This window comes from Takifugu rubripes, chromosome 20 (genome assembly GCF_901000725.2).
Source record: "Takifugu rubripes chromosome 20, fTakRub1.2, whole genome shotgun sequence".
Classification (NCBI taxonomy): Eukaryota; Metazoa; Chordata; class Actinopteri; order Tetraodontiformes; family Tetraodontidae; genus Takifugu; species Takifugu rubripes.
Window position 1 is genome coordinate 11,998,205 of NC_042304.1, and position 26,209 is coordinate 12,024,413.

Below are 26,209 nucleotides of genomic sequence, written 5' to 3' on the forward strand. Positions count from 1 at the left end.
CCAGGAGACAGAAAGTGGACCGGGTGAACGTGTAATGACCCCTTTTGCTTTAGGGGAAATATTAACATAACTGACAAGGATGCTTCTCAAATATTTCGATCCTGAACCACTGAGAAGGCTCGTATTGTGTCCGGGACATAATTTAGGTGCTTTTTCCCCCCACATATCGTACCTCTTCCATGTCCATCTCATCAGGGTTGATGAGGTTCTTTATCGTTCCTGGTTTCCTCTTCAGAGGTACGACTACCACATAGAAGTTCCTGGAAAGACGAATAAGTCACCGAATCCAAACATGTAGGATTATTGGATACATTTTTATGTCGTTGCTCACCTGACATCCTTGACATCTACGGGTGAGAAGAACATGGTGAGCATGTTCTCCGGTTTAGCCAAGAGGTCCAGCTTGGGCTTCTTGAGCAGAATGAAAGGTGCGGTCTTGGCAGTCACGCGGTGTCTCGGGCCGCCGTCCGTGCTTTCTTGGCAGGTCACGGTAAAGTTGTAGCTGGTGTTGTGTTTTAGCCCGTTGATTAGGACCCTCATCTTTTTGGCATCTACGACCATCTTCTGACGGTTGTACTCAATCTGGTGTAACAGAGAACCCAAAGATAGTGGTGAGTAATTCATGTTAATATATTAATCATTAATTCAATAATAACGAATAACATAAACACTGGATTAACATCCACTTTTGAATTAACATCCACTTTTATCGTGCAATCTCCAAACTCACCGTGCAGTTGAAGGGAGACCTTTGATTGTACTTCCACGCAATCACCACGGTGGTCTTGGTGGCCCACTTGACTGTGAAATTCTTTGGAACATCTGTCGAGCGGACGAGCAGAAGAAAGAAATAAAACGGAAAACGTGCATCAGCAAACTGAACAGGCGGTGGGATCAATGTAAAGATACAAAAGACAGGTTTCCCCGCCACGCTCCTCTGGGTTGGAGAGTGAGTGTAAAGGTGAGCTGTGATTGGCTGTGAGAGAGGCAATGCCACTGGTTAGGACACACGGTACAGAGGACTGATGGACGACAAAACCCCACGCAACACAAGGGTGTGTCCACTGGCTAAGCCTTCTGGGTAGTGCCAACCCGGCTCACGCTAGCTTTGAAAACGCAAACCTGCCGAGGATTCAGGGCCGAGAGCCAACAATTCCTACACTTGCACAGAGTCTGGGTTGGTGCTACCAGTGAGCTGCCAGGAGGGCACAGAGACAGACCCCAAAAACAGCATGCCTACAGTCAGCAGCAGTGCATCGGGGTGATGCCATGCCACAAGGTTGCCCTATTCAGGGAGGGGGGGGGGGGGGAGGAGGGGTGGAGCAGTTGAATAAGAAGGGGGTGCAGAGAGAAAGCATTTCTTAAAAGAATTCCAAAAGCAAAAGTAATCAAATTGCTCTACATCCTCTTAAAAAGCTCTAGTAGTCACGTGGTGGGTTTGACAGAGGTCCTACCTTGTCTGAACACTGGGGACGTGAGATGGCATTCGCTGCGTGACTGTGCTTGGGTTGCAAGCATGACTGACAGGAGTGTCTGACCAACCAGCACTTACCTCGGAGACCTAGGCTGCTCTCCTCTTACTCAAGTGACTGACTTTAAACGGACTGACTTGGGTTTTACCTTGTTGGGGTAAGTGAGGTGAGTATCCCACAGCAAACACATTTAAAACAAATCTTTTTTCGTTGTTGAGAAGTGGAGGAGGTTGAAGGAAGGGGTGGGGCACATTTCTATTTTGTGCTGTTGCAGAGCAATGTCCAACCCCCGGCCAACCCGGCTGGGGAAGAAATATATAAGCCCTACCTGTTGGATCAAAGGCCATTGTCCGATACTGGATAGGCGGGCTGTAGGGCCCTGGACCTATGCTGGTGTGTGCGCGAATTTTCACATCGTATGCCGAGTTGGGTTTAAGGCTGTTGAGCACGTAGCTGGAGTGGTTTGGGGGCAAGCGGAGCTCCCGTGGCGCTCCTCCGGTCCCGGCTTCTTTATAGGCCAAAGTGTACTCTGTGATTACCCCATTTCTCTCCGCCAGTATCGGCGGATTCCAAGACAGCTGCACGGAGCAGCAGGTCACGTTGGAGCCCTCGTTTATTTGAGGGTATCCTCCTGGTGTGTTTTCAGGCACACTGAGCTCCACCGTGGCTTCCTCCCCAAAGCCCCTCCTGCACTTGGCTGAAATTTTAAAGACATACGTGGCCCCTCTGTGAATGCTGCTCACAGAGTACTGTCTTTCTTGAGGGGCAAATTCCAGCGTGGCTAAAGGAGCAACATCTTTCCTGCCAAACTGCAGCCGGTAGCCCTGCAGGTCGGTGCCGCCGGTTACAGCTGGCGGGTCCCAGCGAACCACAGCCGTTGTCTCGGAGTCTTGAGCCACTGATAGAGTGGGAGGAGCAGGCACTGCAGGGACAAAGGAAAACAAGCTTAATTTCTATATTTCCCCAAAGGGTGAGAACATATATTTAGGTTAAAGGCTAAAGTGGTAAAGAATGGACTAAAACTAATGACGCCAACCATCACAACCCAAAGAAATGATCCATGTCGACTCCAGCCTAAATCATCCCTGTGCTGCAAGGCACCGCTAAAAGTTAACAGTGCAACTTTGAGCAGCCAGAGCCATTACTTGTTGTAAAATGGATGACCCACAGCGGGGCTCTAGACACCATTCTTCAGGCTGGCCCAGTTTTGTTGCCGTTAAGGATGACTTGCCTTAACTCTACTTTTAAGGACCCATCCAGTTGATTGACAGCTATGGGAGGCTTCTGGCTGAAAGTGTGGCAGGTGCCCACTCGAGTCCCGACATTCTGCGAGCCGTTTCCTGTTTGACAGCCACGGCGTGCCCCGCCTCTCCCTCGTCCGCCTCAGCGTGGCTCCAGACGCACGATGCAGAGGCAAATCTTGCGGATTTCCTTTATTGCAGGAAGCTGCTCAGTCTTGGCAATTAAAACGCCCAATAGCCCGAGTGCAAACGATAACGCGGGAATTCTCTTTCACTTTCTGCGTCTCGAGCAGTCGAATGTTTTTTTGAACGGACCGTGAATTTCCTGCAGCAGCATCACCGCCGCACCGGCACACAGAGGTTTCTGGCCTGTTGCCCAGCGTGGACTTTAAAGTAATTTGAAGAGAGCGGCATTAGTCTGGGACAAAGTATTCCATTCTCAGGAGAAAAGTATCCTTTTGCCGTCTTGTGTGTGTTTGTGTATGTGTGTATCTGTGTGTACGGGCCTTGATATAGGGTATATATTGCTCATCTAAGCCTCACAACACACACACAGACACACAAATGCAATCCCCTCTGTGCAGTCTCCCTCTGCTTATACTGCTCATTTCCGTTTGCTAATGGTCTTTTCTCTGAGTAAAGTTGGCTATTTGTGGGTGGAGGGCGGCAAGATGACAGAAGCTTTTCTGTTAATGGATCGTTGGGGGGGGGGGGGGGGGGGGGGGGTGCAGCATGAAATGAATGCTCCATAATGTAGGTCTGGTGTCATTTCAAAGCTAATCAATACAATATATGCACGTAAAGATGCAAGTTTTCGCATCTTTTTTGGTCGTGAATTTTAAAATGTGCTTGTTGGCTGATGAATTCAAAGCTGCGACTTCTGCCTTCGCTCAGGGAGCACTGATAAGGGCTGATGGGCGGAGATGGATCCGTGCAGGGGTGGGGGTGGCGGTACGGGTTGAGCTACAGGGTGATGAGAGGGAGAACAAGGGCACGAAAATGAATGAATGAGGGGATGATGAAGGTGACCGGGGACAAGAAGCAATCTGCAGCAAAGGGGGCCCAACGGGGATTCGAGGACAAAAATGTGTGCACGTGTGTGTGGGTGTGTGTACATGAGTGATTCTGTAAGTCTTGGACACCTTGATTGTCTCCCTGTTCACACATACACACACACACACCTTTCCCTGACTCACCTCGTCTCCCAGCATACACTGCCCACCCCCTCCTTTCATTTCCTAACCTTTCCCCAGTCTTTCTCTCACTCCACCCCCCTTCTTCCACTCTCCATGTGTCCATTTCAGGTTTGACCTGGGGACAATCCCTCCTTGTGGGTCTCGTGGCACGTTTCCCATCAGGCCATGGTATTAACAGCCAGCTGTTGACGCTCCCTCAGCCTGATTGAGAAAAGGCAACGCTGGACTCCTTCTCACTTCCTGCCGCTGTTGTGCGCATTACATTCGCTCTCACCCAAACACACACACACACACAGAAAACAACCATATACTGTCTATAAGGGGTATATCAGGGGTATAGGCACTTTCTGGCTGCTTCACTCTCGCACGTGTGCAGCAAAGGAGACGGATAACTTCGATGGTTGCTCGATGTTTAAATGTCATGGATGCGCATGTCTGATAAGAAAGATGAGTAAAGGCAATAACCGTTGTTACAGCAACTATTTCTTTCATATTTTGTCCTAAGATTTTGTGAAAGTCAAAGATATGAATCACATAAGAATGTTTGTTCTGCATGACTTCTAAGGTAATTTCTGTATTTTAGTGGCCAGTCATTCTGTGCGTTCGCTACAGAATGACAGAATGCAGCATAGTTTTACATGTTTTTCAGTCCTTCCGAAAGATCTTTTGGATACAGTCATGGCAAGGGAGGGTTTTTTTATGTCTGGAAGACATGTGTCTCACCAAGAGACATCAAGAAATATTCCACTTGTAGTTACTACTCAGGGGTTTCTGCATGCTAGAGAGGCAACAAGACTAAGCCCTCCATTTTCTGGCGGCAGTGGTGGGTTAGTGAGCGGAGTCTGAAGATTGAGCCCCGGGATGGTCGGACACCGCAGACAGAAGAACTCCATCTTAGGACCTCATATAAGCAGAAAAACAAATTTCATTTTCAGATATTCCATTGAAAATCCTGCCCTTTGCTGCACAATCCAACCACGCCTGTGAAAAAAAACCCTCTTAACCTCCAAAACGTCTGCCGAGGCCTCGTCTCTCCCCGCTTCTCAACCCCATCCCCTTGCTATTTATTCTTCCCTCACAGCAGAAACCTTCTCTTTACACTTGTAGAACCGAAAACACAAAGTTCTGCCTCTGTGGGACGGAAGAAAACAGCTGGGAGAACAGTCAGCCTGGCCTGACAAGCAGCCCGAGGTGACAGATTTCCCTCACAGCTGAACGTGACAGCGCCTTTTGTTTTGACATTTTCTTGTTAAGCAGGAAAAAACATAATCCTTTTTTAATGGAGCTTTATATGGAGGCCTTTCCTGTAATCGGCATTTACACATAATGACTCTGCTTTCTGAAAATCTGAATTTATTATGACGCCAACACCTATAATGAATTCTACACATAAATAATGGACAATAGTGTGCCAATAGTTAGAAGCGTTCATAAATATTTCAGATTTCAATTAGTGTTGTTTGGCATATTCATCATTAAAAGATTTGTAGCATGTTAGTAGCTATTAAAAGCCCATTTTGCAGCTCTTGCACTGATTTAACCCCTTACTTCAGCAAGTAAACAATGCTAACGTATAATATGCTTGTGATTAATTATGACTGTCCTTAACGTGCTGATTTTCTTGTAAACACCCTCTGGGCACATGCACTACAATTACAAAACTTTTAATTTAACGATCATAATGCAGCTCTGAGAGATGAAATCTTTGGAACAGCGATTAGCAGATATGTTGCATTGACATAGGACCTTAGAATTGGGGGCAAAAGACTTGAGACCGTGATTATTAAACAATTCTTAATATTCCTGTAATCATTATTATATCACATAAACCATTATAAATTACAACTAGATTCTAAGTTGCTATGGTGTAGCATACATTATGTATGTTCCTAATGAATAATATAAACCGCAGCCTGGTAAAATATGAAGTTGTGTCCATGATTGTTTGAGGCATCCCAGTACTAACTGGCACAGATGCTAACGCAACACAGTGCTTTTATATTGGCTTGCTGCCTTCAATTTTCTGGAAGAAGGCTTTCATACTCCCAGGCAGGCGGCCTCATGTTCATGCTAATGCCGCTAGCTTCCAAACAGGCTCAAGTGGTCTTGTTAAACTTGTGTGCCTAACGGTGGTAACAAGGGAGAGAGTTCAAAAGAAGAACAGGCTTTGTAGCGTGCAAACATTAGCCTCTGGTATTTCATTCCTAAAGCTCAAACAAACGACCCAACAGGGATACTGGAGCCGTCATAATCTATCTGAAACGTGGAAACCTCAAAATAATTCATGCCGTCTCCCCGATACAAAATTCTCCGGCGGAAAATGTGAAAGGAAGCCTCAAAAAGTAGAGCCGCATTCTGGGCCGTCGCATTCATCCACAAACTGCAGTTCATTGCAGCAAAAAGACCCCAAACGAGACTGACCTGCACCTTTGGTCACCACCAGTTTGGGCTTGCTGCGCGCACCGTCGCCTTTGGTGGTGTACGCAGCCACCGTGATGGAATAGGTGGTGTCTGGCTTGAGTCCTCCAATGACCATTTCCTAAAGGGAGATGAGGGGAAAATAAAAAGGAGGAGGAAGAAAAGGTTTAAAAGGCGCCTTCAATTTTTGATGATCCGACCCCCATTTCATGCAGGACACACACCCCTAAGCAGAAGACAAGCTAAGTACTTCCTTTTATTTATTCTTTACAAGGCATGCATTAAACGTAGCGTCTCCTGCTGAGCGTCAGAAGACCGTTCCGTTTCGTAAATCCATAAGAGCAGCAACGGAGTGGGAGGGACATTTAGGATGTAAATGGAAAGTAGTCCCCCTTTATTCTTCCTCCAAACACCCTCACTTGGTGATAAATGCTTGCTGAATGCATCCTGCCCATTTGCTGCCCGTTTTTACCCCGGCCATTACGTTTCTGCGAGTCCTCTTCAAAGAGAGGCTTCCGATCAATTCTAATGAATTTTTCAAAGGGAACAGGTTTGAACGAGTGCAGAATTGGGGGGGTGGGGGGACTGGGGAAGAGGTCAGTAAAGGTAAATGAGCTGTGAGGGCTGTTTCAAAAATCTCCAGAAATCCAAAAAGTTCCAAAACTCTCGTCAAAACCTAATTCAAAAATGGTAAAACTTAAAAAACCACACACACACACACACAAAGATAAAGAAAAACACACATGGCACGAGCAGACAGGGCCAAACCTACTGTAGCAACACACAGCACGACACAAACAGCGGGCAGAGGGTGCGGCGGATGTTGCATCAGCCGCCATAAATCGTGGAAACGTGGTGGCTCGCGCAGACCCGGCTGGTCCGCAAACTTCCAAAACAAACTTCCAGAAGCTCTCGGCATGAAGGCGGCTGATGCAATACCCACCGGTTCACAAGGCACTCAGGTGAAACATCGTACTCACGTATTCAGCCGTATCGTCCGTTTCCCACTAACCCCCCCAGCCAAAGAGGAGAGCGCAGGAGAGAAAGGAAGAGCGCTTTATTTGATTTTTGGTTTCAATAAAGAGAGAAAAGAAACAGGTTTTGAGAGAGTGGGGGGGGCACTGCAGGTTTAGAAGCAAAGAGCGGGAAACAGGTCAGTGGCTTTGTGAGGCCAGGAGAGGCAAAGGTTGTGTTATTAGGAGCAGCTGGGGGGAGGGGGGGTCTGACTGGTACCGACGTTAGCGACATTAGCTGTAAATGTGTTTAATCGATGGGTCATTTTAGGGAATTAAAGAATACACACGAGGGTGAATTTATTCATTTCTCAGAATATGTAGAGTCGTACACAGCTGCATTCTTTCCAGTGATGTTGAGTGTTGCTTAAAGGCTGTAATTTCCTGTGGTGAGAGTGCTGCCGTGTAAAAAAGTGACACCCGCGTGGGATGCTAAAAAGAAAATAAAGGAGACCATTGTAATGGTTTTCATTGCAATTCCAGCTGTCAGCAGAAGTTGAATTTTTGGGGGGGTAAAAATGTTTTCATGCCAATTTGACTGTTTTTTTGGGGTTTTTTTGTTAACCGAAGGCAGAGGGTCCTATAATCAGCATTTGCTTTGAGTCTTTGCACAATAAGACGTTTCATGGTGGATGTTGCCGTAAAGACGGGGTCTGGACAAATAAACGGGACGAGAGAGAAGCTTTGATTACAGCTCTTCTCCAGGGAGAAGAGAATATTTCAGCCAAACGGAGAGAAAGAGATCGAAAAATAACCCCCCCCCCCCCCGCCATTGTTCCCTATGGCGCAACATCAGGAGGGAGCGTCGGTTTACATTTCAATGACAGGATCGGTTATTTTAAGCCGCTTTGGGTGGTGAAATCTCAGCTGAAACGACAGGAAGCTAGCGAGATACCTGTGCATCGGCCAGCATGACGTCCTTGATGAGGGGCAGGCCCCGTGACTCGCCGTTCTCCACGCGCACGTAGTGGACCTGGTAGCCGCGGATCTGGCCGTTTTGCTTGCCCGGCGTCAGGGACCGCCACATCACCTTTATGGCCGTGGAGTTCAGAATCTCCACCTCCACGCGCCTGGGAGGAGCCCCGGGAACTGCGGGCAGACAAACGGAACGTCAAAAACAAGATTCACCAGATCCGGCGCAGCTCCCCGACAATCATCCGGCGCTCGACTTCAGCGGGACGCGGTCGCCATTTGTCTCGCGCCCTTTTCATTAACGTCTGATGCGCGTGTCTGCTCGGCGACAGCCCTCCATCACCACGACAGGTGCGTTGGGAAGGCCTCACTCCTCGCCGCGCCACGTGCCGGCCTTTACCAAGACGAATGTGCCATTAGCGGGGCTCTACCCATGAAAACTGCTTCCCAGGATCCCCTCTCCCCCCTCTAAATCATAACCTCATTTCCCAGCAATCTTGTTTATTACCGAAAATCTTCCCCACCTAATCAGGCTCTACTTTTACATCTTCAGGCGCCGCGGCGAGGGCGTCGGGCCCGTCGCCGCCCGGCTCTTACTGCAGGGAGGTGTCACAGGTAATGGATGTGACTCGGGCGGTGGAGGATGGAGGCCGGTGTCAGCCATCCGTCACCGGTTCAGACGGGCTGTGACGTGCCCACATCTTTACCCGTCACTTAATAGATTTTACTGCGACAGCTCCTGTCCTTCATGGCAGGTTTTTATTTGGCTCTTTCCACATTTAACTAACGTGACAGTCGAGACGTTAAAACACCTCCGCCATATTGCAAATATATCAGAGACCGAGTGTCTCCAAACGTCTGTTTAATTGTCCAACTCTGGACGGAGGAGGAGCGTACCATCTTCATCGGTGCGGCAGATCAGGGGCTCGCTCTCAGGGCCTGGCCCGACCACAGTGGATGCAGACACAGAGACGCGGTACTGGGTCCACTTCTCCAGCCGCTGCAGCACCACCTGCTCTTCGCTGGCAGAGGTGGAGGCCTCCTGCAGGAAGTCCTGGTCCACGCTGCCCCCGTCTGACGGGCCCAGCACCTGGTAGTGCACCCTATAGCCCGCCAGGGCTCCGTTCTGACTCTCCAAAGGCGGCGGACGCCAACTTACCCGCAAGGTGGTAGAGCTGGTGCTGCTGCACTTAATGTCTTGAGGGGGGGCTGAGGGCTCTGGCGAGGTGGAAAAGGAGAGCGAGGAAGGTAGGGGGGGGGGGATGAGGATGAGGAGGGCGGGGAAAGGGAGGGGGGGAAGCAGGGTTGAAAATTTCAAAAAAATGGGAGAGATAAAGAAAATGATAAAAGGGTAAAAACATAAGAATAATTCAAACAAAAGGCTGCTTAATAAAGGAGGAGGCAAATGTGTTTAAAAGAAAAACACACCCAGCAGGCGAATGGCAACTGAAAACTGGGAAACATACGATGGACGAGCTGGTGTAATAATGAATCAAGATGGCTGGCCTCGCACAGAGCCCGGGGATAGACGGACGTGAGCGACGTCAGGACGGAGAGGCAGCTCGTTAATATCACACAGCCAACTGTTGCAGCTCCGGAGGAGATTCAGCTGGCAGCGACTGACGCTCGCCAGATAAAAAGAAAAGCAATCCTCCTCCATAAGCATTTGCCCTAAACTACAACCTCCAGCTTAAATGACCACCAGAATCATCACTTATCCTGCCGCGAATCACAGTACAGGATGCAGGACGATTTGCCTGATTAGAATATTTAATTCTAGGTTATTCAGTCAGACAGAGCGCTGCCAGATGGACGAGGTTAAACTCCCTGTGTTCCATTTTCAAGCCTAAAGGCTTTAGTCCTCAACAAGTGAAAACTAAAGGTAAACATGGCACTCGCAAGCAGAAAAACCCTCATTTTCGCTGTCAGGGGCTCAGCAATTATGCCAATCAAGGTGCCACTCTACCGTCCACACAGGGATTAATAACATACTATCATGTCATTAAAGGCAGCATTAAGTCAATGGAATATTTTCAAAAGGACGCATTCATAAATTCAGCTGGTTCTGTTGCCCGGGACCCAATGCGCTCGTGACGGTTTACAAAATAAAATGGCTGTTTGTGTGGGAACATGTTCTCTCCATCTTGATGTGGTGACAGCTCATTATCACATTCAGAAAAGGAAAAAGGAAATCAAAACGGTAGGAAAATAACACCAGAAATCAATCAGTTCATTCCACATTCAGCAACTCAGGAAAATGGTTACAACAAAACACCCAATAATAAGCAGGATGCTGTCATTCCCCCCAAAAAGGAAAGAAATAATGAACAGAAGGAGGGTACGGGGAAAATGATTTTCTCTGTAACCCAGGCGACTTGGGGGGGGATAAAAACAAAACAAAGTTTGCCAGAAAAACAGTTTATGATGAGAAAAGGTGAATTAGAACGAACAGAAAATAAGAGTCAACATAAAAAGACGCCAACAAAAAGAATTCAGAAGCACCGTTTGCCTCATACGTACCTGACTTTCACACTAAACACATTTTAAAGACTTTCTTACCACCAGCACCTGACTGGCCTGGAGTCAGTGAACAGCAACACTTTCCCTCCCTGAAGGCAGCCAGGAGCTCTGACATCAGCCCACGGTTCAGGTCAGCCACCGAATTTAAACCTTTTCCAATTCTGAACCATCGCTTTGAAGGGGGTTAACGGGAGGGAGAGAGTTGGTTCTGTGCTGTAGCCATGGCTGTGTCATACTCGTATATGTGGGCCGGAGGGTCCATCAGCCTGAGAGTTGGAAGCCAAGGGCCCGTTAATCCACGCAAGCTTAACTCCTCCTGAAGGAACAGGTAAAATAAACCCCATTTCATAGCCTTGTATCTCTGAACAAAACAAACTCAAACAGGGTTTTAGGTGGAAAATGTGGCTCCTCCTAATGAAGGTTTGGAGTTCCAACGCACAACAAATAGGACGGGACCTTAGCCACACTTTCCAAACCCTTCCCTGTGTCCAATGGGCTTATTTACTTAGGGTCTTACTGGATTTCAAGCCTTCGACTTCCTTCCGCCGCTCATATTGTACTTGCAAAATCTCCACGTCAAGAGCGATCGCTCAGTTCTCCGTCTTTGTGGGGAGGGGAAGGCCGGGAATCTGACAGGGGCCGGGCTATCAGAGTGCCCAGGCACACCCGATAAGAGTTTAACACCAACTGGGGCACGGCTTTTCAAAAAGTGCATATCTCCTGAAGGGCTGGCCTCGGGATTATGGACAGGAGAACTGTACGTCCACAAAAGAAGAAAGTCAGTTAATATTCCACTTGGAGATACTCCAAAGGTTCCCAGCAAGAATTTTCCTTGTGTGTGTTTTTTATTTGGTCTGTTTAGATCCATGGAATCAGAGAATACTCTTAGTCCCGGTAATCCCGACACCCTACACGCCTCCGCCCGACAAAAGATGCAAACACTTCATACGTGCCGCATGGCCGGGGCATGTGCAACCAAAGCGGGAGCACACGTGCACTTTTTTAATTCATCAAAATCCTCCAACTGCAGGATGTTCATATTTGTAGATCATTATGGAATTAATCCTGCCTGATGCCGAGTGGCCCCCACGCACGAGTACTCCAATAAAGCTAAAAACCTCTTGCCACTACAGTGCGTGGGGGGGGTTCGAGCGGAGGAGGGGGCTAAACTGCTTGTTTGGCTCAACACAGAGGATTTGGAATCTGCCACTTTAATTTGAGAGATAGCATTTACTAGCTACTGGCAGGTTCGAGGTATAATCTCAATGTGTAACAAAGCCCGACGATCCAGGGGCCTCGCTCACAGCTCAGCGCCGAGCATGAAATTAATTCTGACGCTATGAAATGGGATTCTTATCTGCCACTCTGGGACCCTGCAGTCCCTCAACTCCCACTCCTAGAGTCCATCTTACCACACGCTAGCGTAGTTTGTACAATAACCGGGGAATACTGGGAGTCTTCCCAACTCTCGGGCCGTGGAACCATTCCGGCCACGTCTGAACGGGCTGGTAACGTCGTTTTTCCACCTAGGCTGGCTGGAGCAGCATGTCTCAGGAGGCCATGTTTCTGAATGGGGCCTACTGTGGTGCATTTATAAATGCTCACGAGAGGCCAATCAAAAGAGATTTTGGTGCTCTTGATTAAAACAACTGCGCACCGCGATCCATTCGGATGATTTTTAGTGCTTTATCACAAGTTCTTCACCCAGCAGTCCCCATGACATTGGCCCCCTGGCTGCCTGGACTTAGCACGGACTTCAACCATCAGCAAACATTTTGTACCACATATAAAACAGACAAAAGCAGACCGAGGAAACACATCGTCTGACTGGCTTCTAAAGTTGTGGAGAAGTGTTTCAGTCTGCCAGCCGATACGTTTGCTTTATAGTCTGAACACACAGCTGTATTATTAGAGGCCAGCACAGAAAGGTCCAGAAATCAACAAAACACCATTAAAATTTGCCGCAGTAGGAAAGTCAAAAACACGGGCAGCTGAGGTTATGGCAGACTGAAACCCTCAACCACATAATGACTTACCTCAGAACAGCCAAAAGATCAAATTATGTATTGTGCTGTGGGAAACTTTTGTTTTGCCTGGCTCAGACTGTGATTATACAATGAGAAAAAGTGGGCCATACTCGTTTGAAGGGGCAATAAAAACTACCAGCGTGAAGCTTAAAACTGGAAGGTTACAGATAGAAAAGCAAGATCTTAAGTAACACACTCATCTATATGGTATTTTATAGAATTCACCCAGCAAAACATCTATTTATGGTCAAATGCTGATGGATGTCAAACACGTACGGAAAATTTCCGATTCTGCATTTACAATAGAGGAAACTCAGAACTTCTCAAAAGATTCAACAGAAAAGGAAAAGATAGTAAAATGAGCGAGGAGGTTAGCCATTTCAGAGAAGCGCTTTTGTTCCATAAGTAGAGCAAGAGGAAAAGAGAGAACAGTTTGGGAGGGGGGGGGGGTCGAAGGGAAAGAGAGGAGTGGTGGGGGGGTCAGGAAACAGCAAACACGGTGATGGGTGAGGATGTGCACAGAGACAGAGATGAAGCTGTGTGAACATTAAGCAATTTCATGCCTGGACTGGACACAGAGCAGGTGATCGGTTCTCATCAGCACCCCCAGTGGCCAGGGGTGCGTATTGCATGCAGCTGCTCCCTGCCAGCGACTGTGCTCTGCCTGTGTCAATCTGCTGCCAAAAAAAGATAAAGTGAGGTGGTTGTTCCAAAGCCTCCATGGCTCAGATGGGGGGGTGCTGCCAACAAAGGTGCACTGGTAGAAACAGAAAGCGTGTTAGAATACTCCCACCACCATGGCTCTCATCTGTACCAGCAAATGTCCACCGGCTTAATCTCTGTAGTCCGCCGTAAACACGACCACTAACGGCGATGGGTGATCTATTCTCATTAGTAATTGCTGAGTATTCGGGTGACTTTACTCCCCATATATCTTGCATGCCTGTAAGATACACCACCGCTCTTATTTTTAGTGATGTCCTTTCAATAATTCAGCGGCGTTCTTGCCATCCATAAAGCAGATGCACTCGGATGAATTGTTTTTTTGTGCGTGGAGGCCCAAAACTAAATTGATTTCGTGAGAGCCCTGGTGGCTTTGGAGGAGAGCTGACATTTTTTTGTGTCTCTGTCGCGTGGAGGGAAGTGCACTTGCTGTGGAAAAGGAAAGGTAAGCACAGAGCGGAGTGAAAGGAAAGTTAAGAAGTTCACAAATAATTCAGTCTCCGCGGACGTTTGGATTGGCTCGTTGGGTACAATCACACAAAGAAATAGGAGCAAATTAAAAAAATCCACATCGCCGGGAAGTGACTCAACCTCAGGTTTCCCACAACACTGTTTACGGTGTAAAAATTCACTTTACGTAACAGAAACATACAGTCATATTTTTACACTGCAGTTGAAAAACAGTCAAACCACATTTTCGAGAAGGAAGTCAACAACATGCGAGTTCAAGGGGATCATTTCTGCATCTGTTTATAACGCCGATCACGTGGGAGGAAACAGTCAAAGTTCAGATGTAAAGATGTAGGTGTGAGGGAATCTTAAATTTCAGCTAGCTTTCAAATCAACTTCGCTATGGTAAATTCCTTAATACCTAAACCGCAGAAAGAAGAGAAGAAAAGCGTAATAATGGCTACATACTGGCTTGGAAGGTCTTCTGGGATATTTCATTGGTGAAGGCTCCGATGCCTTTGTTGGAGATGGCTGCCAGGGAGAAATGGTACTCTGTGTTTGGGCGGAGACCTTCCACCACATAAGAAGATGTGGGTGCAAATGCTTTGTTGATCTGTTGACAGAAGTTATTAAGAGATCTGACGTGAAATGACGGCAAACAAATCGCGTGAGGGGAGTGAAAAGCACGGCCTGTAAAGCCAAACACAGTGACACTCCAAAAAGGAAGCGCTAAGATCCTTGCCTGGGGGCCCAAACTCTCCCTGTACCGGAGCTCGTAGTTTATAATCCCTTCTTTCTCGTAGGCCAGGTCCCAGGTCAGTTCTATGCTGGTGTCAGACACGCTGCCAAATTGGAATTTGGATGGCTGACCTGGAACTGAAGAACACAGCAGAGGGTATTGTTGTGAGTCATGTTATGTGAAATTAGCAAAGACATATTCAATTACCACTGGGAGCGAAGGAAAGTTGCCAGCAGAGTTACTTTTCCTCGTCAGTGATTTCCTAATAAAACTGCATATTCGTTTGATACCCGCTAACACAATGAGTATTATAAGACTTGGCAAGAGGAGACAAAAGATTTGATTGAATTATTATTTTTCTTATAGATTGTAATTGGTGGAAAATTTGTGCCTTCAGGTCTGATCTGAGGCTACTAATCGTTGGAGTTTCTGAGCCCGTTTGATCTGTTACTTTAACAGTCCAAGTGAAAGTCTAAGATGCACTTATTTTTCCTGTCTTTGTCAATACTCGTCCCTTCTCGACCACAAGGTCACCTGGTGAGGCAAGTCGGCAAGTGCGAGCAAGGCTAATGGATCTTTTTAAGATTTTTTAACAACTCCTCGATATTGGACTTTAATCCATTTCTCTGAAATTGAGGTGGGGTGGAAACACAAACCACACCCGGGTCAATAGATAAATGTCGCTGAAAATAAAGGAAATGTTGGTTGAAAAGGGGCTGCGTCTCTAAAATCAGAGGACATGCACTTACCTCCTTGCAGTACTTTAACATGGACGGGCTCTGAAAAGGGTCCGTCACCTACAGAAGTGAAGGCCAGAACTTTGATGGTATACGTCTCTTGAGGAACCAGACTCTGGATGGTGGTGATGATGCTGTCTTGGACGTTATGGATCTGCCAGAGGCTCATGGGCTGGGAGTCGTCCATGGTGTAATAGACGCGGTAACCCTTGATCTGCCCGTTGGGCTCCTCCGGCTCTTCCCAGCGCACCATCATGGTGTTCTGAGAAATGATCTGGGCCTGGATGTTTCGTGGCGGACTGGCGGGGGCCTGCTCACCTGTCCGTGTATCCACCGGTTCGCTGGGAGGACCCTGACCAATGGTGTTCACGGCTGAGACACGGATTTCATACTCTGTGTTGGGGTACAGCCCACCGATGCTATAACGCGTAGTGGTAATGTCTTCCACTGTCTCGTATTTGCTGTCTGGGGATTTGGCTCTATACTGGATGATATAGTAAGTCACTGGGTCCGGGTTGCCCGAGTCCCAGGTTATGGTCACACTGGTGGCGGTGGTTTCAGTAACCACGGGGGTCCCTGGAGGCTTGGGCAGAGCTGTCATGGTGGTGGGGGGGAAACAAAGGAAGCCTCAACGTTTGAAATCGGTTTTAGAGTTATCTGGTATTCTTGGTGATATTAATAAATGAGCACAATCTCTTACATTTAACAGTGATCTGTGCCACAGATTCAATGATGCCAAGGCTGCTCATGGCCACGCAGGTGTAGTTGGCTGACTCACGAACGCTGCTCAGCTCGAGAACGTTCCTACCTACTGGCATCTCGTCCTCCGGTGTCAAATCCTCGGCGTTCAGCATCCACTTGACATAAGGCATGGGCGAGCCCACCGCCACACACGTTATGTTCACACTGGCGCCGGGCATTATTTCCTGACTGGTTGGCGGAATAGAGAAGCGCGGTGGCACCCGCCGGACTGGGGGGAGGCATGAGGGAGGGGGAGAGGATGACAAAAGAAGGTAAGGGAGTCAAAAAAAGAGAAAAAGAGACGTAACAAGAGAGGCAGATAAAAATGGACCCTTCTCAAAGGACTAATCAACACAAAGGGTTCGACATGTGCAATCTGAACTGAAACACAAGTCTTTCAAAACATAACGTAGAAATAATGAGAAAGAACTAAACTAACAGAACTGCTTCAACAACAATGTACAGTAGATTAACACTAAAGCAACGATTCATAGCAACAAGGTTCCATTGACCAAAATTTGACCCATCACAGCACAATTAATGACACAAAAATCTATTACTAGTTTCTCATCTTTGGGAGTGAACTGCTGTTGTTCGCAATTAAGGCAGAACCTGATCGGCAACACTAAAGGTCTATAGACAGGCCTCGCGCTAATGTTAGCACGCAAGGCCCACACGGCAACCCGGAACTTCCTGTCCTCTCAAGCACTCATGCCAAACGTGAAGTCAGCCATTATGGGCCTCTCCTACGGCACAGGAAGTGTGGGGTTACTGGGGTAGTGACCATTTCTCTTCGGTCTGTGGGTAGAATTCTAGCACAGGTTTGTTTGGCGCCCTACCTTTCTGGCTAACGTATGGTAAAGATGAGAAACTTTAATCAGATTTTTGTGGTTCAGGGTAGATCCACTGGACAAAGCCTTATTAAGATCTGACACGGTTCCATTGATAGATGCAGCTATCAGTTTCACAGACAGCATGCATAAATAGACCGAGGTAAATCAAGAAGTAAATGGTAACAAAATCAGATATAAAAGTTGAGATAAAATGCATAGAGGGATATAACTGAGGGGTCGCTAGCATGCCCAGACAGGAGACGATTGGAGAGGAAAGAAGATTTACAAGATAAAGAGGGGGAGGGGGGGGGGGGGAATAAACATCTGAGGAGAGGATAGAAGAGAAGGAACAGAGGAGCAAAGAGCGACAGGAGATGAAAAAGACAGGGGAGGGTTCGGAGCAGGGTGAAGGGGGGGCGGGGGGCGGGGGGGGGGCTACCCGCTTCAGTGCAGTGTAAAACTTAGTTTTTCTTCAGCAAATGTGACAGACTGTGACGGTGCACGTTGTCACATCGCAGTCCCAGTTAACACACAGTAAGTAGAGGAAGAAGGCGTGGGCCTATTAATACACAGAAACAGAGCTGTAGCGCTTGTGGCAAATAGAGACTACTATCACAGAGTGGTGGGGTTACGGAACAGAACTGTCTCAACAGGGAGGAGATATCCAGAGAACAGGAAGGAGAGAGTGGATCAGGCAGAGAGGGAGATGGGGAACAGACGGAGACAGCTCAGAATCATGGGGGAGGCTTGGGCGGTACGACACCGAGCGAGTCTGAGACGCAGAGGACGGACACCAGAAGTGTTGTTTACTCATATGTGCCTTCATTTATATACATATATATATATATATATATATATATATATATATATGTATATTGTTTGATGAGGGTGGTGTGTGTGTGTGTATGGTGACAGATTAAAAATAGAGTGTTTATGGAAACCATCCCAAAAAACATTCAAACTGAAGGAGGCTATAATTTGTGTTACATAAGAGGTCTGATCCTGGAGCTCAGTGTCAAAATCAAAATGTTTGTTGGGAGGCACAGAATGAGGAGGATTTAATGTCAGTGTCAGAGTAGAAAACTAAAAAAAAAACAGAAGAGTTGACTTAAAAGACAGACAGACAAGCCAAGAGAGGCATGGACAAAAGACAGGACGCGAGAGGAAAGGATAGACACGGGCAGCACGGCCGGAGACAAGAGGGCAGACGGGAGCGGATGTTCGCCCTGACACGCCGCGCACAACGCAAAGGGAAAGGGCGGAGGAGGGGGAAAGGAAGGAGGAGTTCATAGGTGGGGGGGGCAGAAAAGGAGTGAATGGGAATCAAACCATACAAACCCAACAGAAATGAACACATCATGGGTTAAAGTGGGTTTTCAGGTCTCGCACACTGGGGCTCAAAACAAGAATCCCGCCCACCTCTCCCTGCCCGCGCCTTAAACACAGCACCACAGTGTGGACGTGACTTAGGAGGTCATGTGGTGGGGGGAGTGTGGATGGGTGAACAGGACTTTCAGGGTGGGAGGGGGGGTCACCACAGATAGGTAGCATTCCAAAGAACACTGTCAATCCAAATGGGATTCAAATGATCGTTGCATGGGAGAGTAAGGACACAGATATAACACAGTCTGGGGGTGGGGGGGGTTCACTTGATATTTACTGACCTGAGCACCAAAATAAAACCTGTAGGGGCCAATCATGTAAGTAGGTGATTGTTTTAAGGCTTTTAACAGCCACTTCAGTAATAAATAACTCACAACTTCTAACTCAGAAACACTGGAGGTGTAATAATTACTGGCTTTAATTGACAATTCCATTTCCTCTCAGTCCTCTAATTTGCTGTCGAGAATGTTACTACGTCCAGCACGCTCTTGAAATGGGAGCAGGGACATTGTCAACACTGGCAGATGTTGTTGTCCTCCCCAAAAAAAATAAAAAAAATAAAAATGGACTAAATGAGAAAGACACGTAATATTGGCTCGGTCCAAATGGCAAGAAGTGAAAAAGAACAGCTGAAAAATGAAGAGGCCCACAGAAACAAAAATACCGAGTATCTGTATTTTCATTTGGCAAATAACAATAAGGACTAAGCAAAGGTGAAAGGGCAATCCCATTCCTCACGAGGTCATGCATGGGTGTGCCTGTAGCGTGAGTGACATATAGGGTGTGTGCCCATCCACTGGGGCACACACCACCAAACTGAAAGAATCCAAAAATGTCACCCAAACCCATCCAAGCATGCCATCCATTCCCAAATATAGCACTGTTCCACACACGCGCACACGAAATCAAGTGAGGAAACAAATGAAACTGAACAAAATCCACGAAAAGAAACGACATAAGACAGGACCAGGGTGCAGCTGTGTCCCACACAGTCTTGCATCGACGCTATTAGATGTTTTTCCAGCGAGATTTGTGTCTTGAAATGCACTTCTGATGAAATAAATGGCCTAAAGCTGATAAGACAGAGTGGGCATGTTGGCACGAGGGGGAGGGGAGGGGGGGTGTCCAGTCAATGTGATGTGATGCACTTCTCTCCCCGGGGCTCAGGTCAGCCGATGGACCGGGAAGCTGTAGGGGCTGAGTGAATGAGGTTTCCCTCCAGGAAGACGTTTCCCTTCCTGCCCGGGTCCCAACGCTTACATGCGCATTAGTATTCCTCTAAAAAATATATCCTTAAACTTCGTGAAAACAGCGCATTAGGATTTTGGAGCGACAACAAACGCAAGTTTGTAAGTTAGCGAGAGCCCGACGTGTCGTCTAGTTCGGTTGTGAGGACGTGAGTGCAGCCCGAGTTCAAAAGAAGCCCGTGGCTACATGTAAACAGGAATGATATTGGAGCATTAATCTCAATTAGCCATGGAAAAGGCTTAATTAGAACTTTGCCTTTATCTGTACAAGGACAAAAACAGAATATTATTGCGCATGTAAATGGAGCCTCTGTCAGGGCAAATGAGTGACTGCAGTGGTGCAGTCGCGACTCACTGCTGGTCAAAGTGCAGCTTGGGAAGCCGCTCCTCTTAACAGCGTGCACATTATGGCTGACACATACAAATTTTGGCCTTTGGAGGCATCGCAATGTCAAGCGCTCGGGGTCAGTTGACGCTACGCCGCCGCAGGTCTCAGATCCACGTCGACGCATTAACTCTGGGTCTGACCGCGCCGTTGCCCCGAACGTAGCGAGCGGGGCGAAAGAATCCCAATTGCGTGGACGGGCTCCTCATTCACAGAGACCGGGAGCCCAGCCGGCCCATTTTGGAATCGAGCGAGAGTGAATCAAACATAGGCTGTTCTTTTGGAGTACTACCAACAGTTAATCTCGTTTCAAGCCCCAATGTGGAGAGAAAGACAGGAAGCCTTACAGTGAACGAGGTGGAAAGCAGTCGAGAGAGAACGCCAGAGTACTGCACTACCTCTAACAGTGGGCGGTGGGTGTCGTGGAGGGGTTCGTGCCAGAAAACAGAGGTCAGAAGGTGGACATTATCGGCCATTTTGGTGAGACAGTCTTTTTGGTTTTTGGTTTTTTTCGCTGCCCCAAAATGAAGGAGGGGGAGGGGAAGCCAAAATAATGTGCAGCCTTTAGTGTCACCTTGAAGCTGAGATTACACCCTCTTGCTGCCTGAGGACACAGGCGCAGTATGGAGATCCTTTAGACACACTCGCTGGGTGAGTCCTGCGGCATTTACATATGAGCCGCAGGGGTCGGCCCGTATTAACATACCTCGGCTGCGTCGATGCTAAAAAGTCACTATCGGGAGCTCATCAAAATGGAAATTATCACCTAAATGAAAGCGGCAAAAATCGTGGGAGGGGTGCCGAATAATGGATTGAGGGGATTTGGGAGTGTATCACTTTTATTTTCAATCGACTTACAGATGACGAGCAGCCAAATAATAATAGAAGTGTGTGCCCTCGCTGCGATGATCCCGTCAGTCAATGTTACCCACAGGACCGGGACAGGGAATGCGTTCTACACCGAGCCCCTTAAAACCGACGCCATTCTAAAAGAAGCACGGCCTTCTGGGGGGCAGCTCTGAATTTCAGGACCATTTGAGACAAACATCTAATAGAGAGGGTCGGGCATTTGTTTCCGCTTTGGCCACCGAGAACATAAGGTGTAATCTAGCTTTCTTTCCCAACGTTACACACAAATGCACACAGCGGTGGCATGCGAGCACATTCACCAGCAGGCAGGTAACCAGTGAAGGAGGGCAAACATGCGCATGCACACTGGACATCACAGCGCAGTCTTTCTGCATCGGGCCTGATCTCGGCACTTTACGGGTTTGGTCGGGCTGTGTTGTTCGAAGGCGGCCGCGGTCAACGATTGACGAGCCGCTTCTGTACATGGATCGAGGGTCTGCATGTATCGCCCACGGGGGGGGGTAAAGGCGTAAATATGCCGTTGTCTAGGGTGACGGCTGAATGAGGAGAAACTAAGTGCAGCTTTTACGAAGAAAACAAACTATCGGGCGTCAATATCAAGGTGCCCTTCAGCAAAACGTGTTCCTGCTTCAAGTCATTAAATCATAAGTGCTTCGATGGATTTCCAAAGGTTGCCAGAGTGTCTAGCGCTAATCTGTTAGCTGTTGAGGCAGTAGTGATTTTCAGCTGTTACACGTGAAGACCATCCTAATCCCCTGGAGATCAGCAGGCTCTGAGAGATACAAATATTTCCCATTTAGAGGAGAGTGATGGCAGAGAGAAGCGTCTTATCTCTTCTACCTCGATGAATAAAACGTCTGATGTCGGGGCGCGGTGAAAGCGCGATCCCTCTTCAAAAACGCCCTGCGCGGAGGTGTAACGCGCACCGATAAAAGATCGATGTTTACGTAAGAGCCGGAGATGACGCAGAGCCTTCGGCGCTGGGAACCAGGGGATTCTGCCGGCACCGATCTTCATTCTGCTCCTAGGTTGTCCGATTTGAGAATCTCCATTAATTCGGCACATCAAGCTGAAAACCACTTCGGCGCTCTTGATGTGTGTGTGCGCGCGCGTGTGTGTGTGTGGACAAGAGCGAGAGATTTTGAATAATAAATTATTGTTTGATTGAATGTCACGGCAGCGAAACAGGCTGGACTCGACCAATCCAATCACCGGCCGCCGCCATTTGCACATAAACGTAGCTTTGAGCGCCCGCTAAGCAACAGCAGATATGATGTCAAGGTCGTTATAATGTTATTGATCCACACAGCACTGTAAATGGCGCCTTTTAATGGCTGCCTGCAATCACCCTGGAACCTAATCAGGCCCCAATGGGGTCTCATTCCTTTCAATAATGGCCGGCTGTAAACAAGATGACAGGAACACTGGCTGTATACACACTTATCATTTCATTCGGCATTTGCATTTGCACTCCGTGAGTCAAGAAGCAGAGCAGCATCAGATTGAAAAAAGGAACACAAACCTCACACACAAATGAACCACAAAGAGAGGAAAGAAACTGTAATAATGGCGGGGGGGAAACGTAAAAACAGGAAGGTTCGGAAAGACAGAAAGAAAACACAAACACTTGGGAACACAACACAAAGAGAACGAAACCACAAAAGCCAAAAAGGCCGTATCAGGGAAAACACTTGTGAGGAAATTAGAGGGAGGATGGAAACAACAGAAAAAGAAAAAACAACACAGGAAATGCTCAAAGAAAAGGGAAATAAACGGCCAAAGTTCTTTCTGTACAGGCATGCAAGCACAGTTACATTCTCCCATCATGCAACAGGTCCTGTTATTTAGGCATGCTGCGTTTCCATGACAACACATGCAAGAAAGCATTTAGGTGCAGAAGCAGTACCAAAGGATGCAAAAACGAGAAAAGGCCCCACAATGCAAACATAAAAGTAAATTAACAAGACCCGAGCTAATCGGGTTTGCTTTCATCATTTCTCCCTTGGAAATAAAGCAACATTTCTTTCATAATCACTTAACAGTTTGGATTAACCGATTAGTATTTCTTTCTAATTAGTCATGAATCGAGCTCTGCAATAGGCAAATACAGCTAAAATTTTAAACACGTTGATTTTTCTTTGCTTTCTTTTATTTATTTATTTTTCTTTCAAATGTGGGTTAAAAAAAGTAAAAAAGAAAAAACACACCAACCTTCTCGAAGCTCTGAGGGATGTAAAGGGGTTGATGCAGAACACAATGACATGAGGAGAAGAGAAAAATAGGGGAAACACAGAGAGAGTAAAAAAAGCCACCTCAAGGTGTTTAGCTGCAGCTACATTTCCCTTTTCTTTAATTTTTTGCCCTTCTTTTCCATTTGTCCCTGCTATCAGTGACACCCAGTTGGAAAGTACACTTGCCTGCACCCACCCCTTAAATAAACTTTGAACCAAAACAATCAGATTCACCCCAGTGGCCACACTGTCGCTTGATAAGAGGAAATTATTGAGGCGCCACTGGAGTCAAATCAAGCGTAGCATACTCATAATTCAAAATTTCACAAGGTCCTTATAGCCACAAGGAGAGCCTCCTGTGGTGGCTGTATTTGCTTTGGTTAGCAAAGGAAACCAAATAAAGAGAAAATAAAGAAAACTAATGAGAGATAGAAAAGAAAAAAAGACAGTTTGGGCTGAAATTAGCAGCTGCAGTTTAAGACAGGCGCCGTAAATATTGTGTGGTTTCAGTGATTAGCAGGGAAACGGTGGCTTCCACCGGGGGAAGGAGTCTCAATCGGAGCCAATACAGAATGACCTTGAAAGAAAATCAGATCCTTTTCTTATTTCTGAGTAGGTTTGGGTTTTCCTTTCCTTTCTTCTAAATCAATCCCCACCACAGCTGCTAATCTCAGGTGCATTTTGCTTTGAGAACAAAACATAGTAAACATCAAGTATCAGAATTGATTGACAAAAGTTAACTGAAAACAGACAAAGGTCGACACCATCAAGGCATAACAAGTGTGTTACATAGTGTGGAAGTACCTGAGCAGTTATGACCCCTGTGTTCTCTTAATAAAAGCATGCTGATGGAGCCGGTGTTAATGGAGACTGCGTGGATGACATATCTGTGCGACCCCAAACAACTCTAGCGCTGTGTCAGCAAAGTGTTCCCACGGCTATCGTTAAAGGGTTCTTTCAGAACTCTGAGCTCACTAGGAACCTCTACGCTGTCTCTAATTCAGTCTCGGAGAACGGCTTGAGCCCCGACGATAAACGTAGCCGCCGAGAGACGCTAATCTTGCTGAGCCAGGTTTCTTTCCTCCCTTTTTTTTTTTATACCTTGGACTCCTCGCGGCTGAATTCTCCCTCCCTGCGCCGCTGCTCCTTATTATTTCTCAACAATAATGAAAAAGCAGATCCCTGACCCATTTTATTATGTCAGACTGGTGAATTATTTATCGGGAACAAAGTTATTTGGTACACAGCAGAGGGAACAAGCTGAGCAGATACCGAGGCAACCTCATTTGATATGCACAAAATAAATAATGTATGCGGAAAATGCATCTGCTTCAATTTATCAAAGCTCTCTCGACTGGGATTTATTGTCATTTAGCATCAGTGGGTACTGGAAGGCCTTTTGGGTTCATTGGCTGTTTCCTATGAAACTCACTGTTCCCTGCGACTGTTTGATTTTCATATCGTCACATCACAGAGCTGTTTAAAAGATAATAACCCACCAGCAGAATCAATGGAACAGTATAGATTTATGCTCCCGAGCACCAGGAGGAAACAGCCCACCAGGTGTACTATTTATAACACGTGCGACTGAGTTTTCATTACACAGTAAATCGCGTTAACAGTCCATTTCTATTCATTCACCACATCCTCAATAACCACCCCCAAAGGTGGGGGAGGGGCATCAAAAAAGGGGCGTTGCGATTTTGATTGGTGGGTAATAACAACCTCAGCGCGCAATCAAAATCCACACTTACCGTTCTGTTCCGGTACCTGAAAGGAAAAACGGTCAAAAAGAGGTCTTCCCGACTCTTTGTGGTGGGGGTTCCATAACTGATGGAGAGGGAGGGTCGGGACAATTACAGATTAAAAAAGGTGTCTCACAACTGGGGGAGTCAAGACATACGGCTTGTTGTGCTACACATTTCCTTCCGAGTGAGTAAGGGCGGGCGTTCGAAGACAAAATAACATTATAACAGAGAAGAACGTTAGTTGGTCAATTGCAGTCTGACATTGGGATGTTTCAGTGCATATGAACAGTGACATCAGGGCTAAATTCCTACCAGGCTGGTGATGGTAGTTCACAAAATGCATTTTAGTGCAGGTATAGTTGAGCTAAAATGGAAGCAGGTATCATTTAATCGGCGAATCAAGTGAGCGGGTGAGTATTTTTTAATTGCATTTCAATTAATTTAAGTAGTAAATTATTCATTTTGGCCTGGCTCTGGGGACGGGTTTCTCCCTACCTCGCACATAAAGGTTAGCGGGGGACGAGTAGCGCACGCCTTCCACGTTAGACGCCACGCACTCGTACTTCCCCTGGTCGGTCTCCTCGCTGTTCTCGATCTGCAAGGCACCTGGGAAACGACAACATTGGACAAACAAGCAGGACAACAAAGAGAAAGAGAGAGAAGGGGAGAACAAGAGCAGAGAGGGAGTGATTAGTCCATCTCTTAGTGGCAGTGCATGAAGGAGGACGACAATCTTCTTAATGGAGGGTCTGTTGCATTTCTCTCAAGCATTTTGTCGGGATTTGTTTCCCCCCGCGATGCTAATGCCGGCTGCCGTGACAGACAGAATCCTCTCCGGCCTCGGCCGGCCCCAAACGAAAGAAGAAAAGAAGTTCAGTAAATGGAAACACGGGCCGACTCGGCCGCGCCGAATTAGCCGGTGCATGACATTCGATCTCGTTCGAGAGGCATCCGCCCGAGCGATGCTTCCAGCGCGCCGAAAGGCGACGCGACGCCTTTGTGCGACGCGTGACACGAACAAACGGCCGAGGGAAGACGCGGCGTGATTTTTGGAGTCGCGGGGAAATTGGCAAACGTGCGGCGCGAGATCAAATGCGCCGCGACGCTGTTTGGTAAAGCGGCGAAACAGTTCAGGCAATTTATTTTGCACGATCACAGTCGCGACGAGACAAAAATAAAGAAAAGGCATTGCTATCAATATGATGATAACCCTTCCGTTTGGCGCCCTCTTTAGCATGCAGGCTGCTCTTCTGCCTGTCATATCTTCAGGTATACACACGCATATGCACCCCTTCAGGCTGCCTGTCTTCCCTATCTGGTTCA

The 26,209-nt window shown here is 47.3% G+C and overlaps 1 protein-coding gene across 11 annotated transcripts in view; it reads right to left on the reverse strand.

Moving 5' to 3' along the window:
* The window catches only part of ptprsa (protein tyrosine phosphatase receptor type Sa), a 152,370-nt gene that overhangs the window by 30,041 nt on the left and 96,120 nt on the right, over window positions 1–26,209 (reverse strand). For 4 of the 11 annotated variants that reach the window (XM_029828670.1, XM_029828672.1, XM_029828669.1 and 1 more), the window contains 14 exons: window positions 25,382–25,492; window positions 23,119–23,130; window positions 16,149–16,418; window positions 15,461–16,042; window positions 14,715–14,848; window positions 14,441–14,585; window positions 9,150–9,470; window positions 8,236–8,429; window positions 7,308–7,334; window positions 6,331–6,448; window positions 1,801–2,394; window positions 731–822; window positions 332–582; window positions 173–260 (listed from right to left, as the gene is read on the reverse strand). In XM_029828670.1, the coding sequence (XP_029684530.1) occupies window positions 173–260; window positions 332–582; window positions 731–822; window positions 1,801–2,394; window positions 6,331–6,448; window positions 7,308–7,334; window positions 8,236–8,429; window positions 9,150–9,470; window positions 14,441–14,585; window positions 14,715–14,848; window positions 15,461–16,042; window positions 16,149–16,418; window positions 23,119–23,130; window positions 25,382–25,492 (2,939 nt within the window). The remainder of the gene's footprint in view (window positions 1–172; window positions 261–331; window positions 583–730; window positions 823–1,800; window positions 2,395–6,330; window positions 6,449–7,307; window positions 7,335–8,235; window positions 8,430–9,149; window positions 9,471–14,440; window positions 14,586–14,714; window positions 14,849–15,460; window positions 16,043–16,148; window positions 16,419–23,118; window positions 23,131–25,381; window positions 25,493–26,209) is intronic. The other 7 variants (XM_029828671.1, XM_029828675.1, XM_029828676.1 and 4 more) reach the window with 5 other exon arrangements.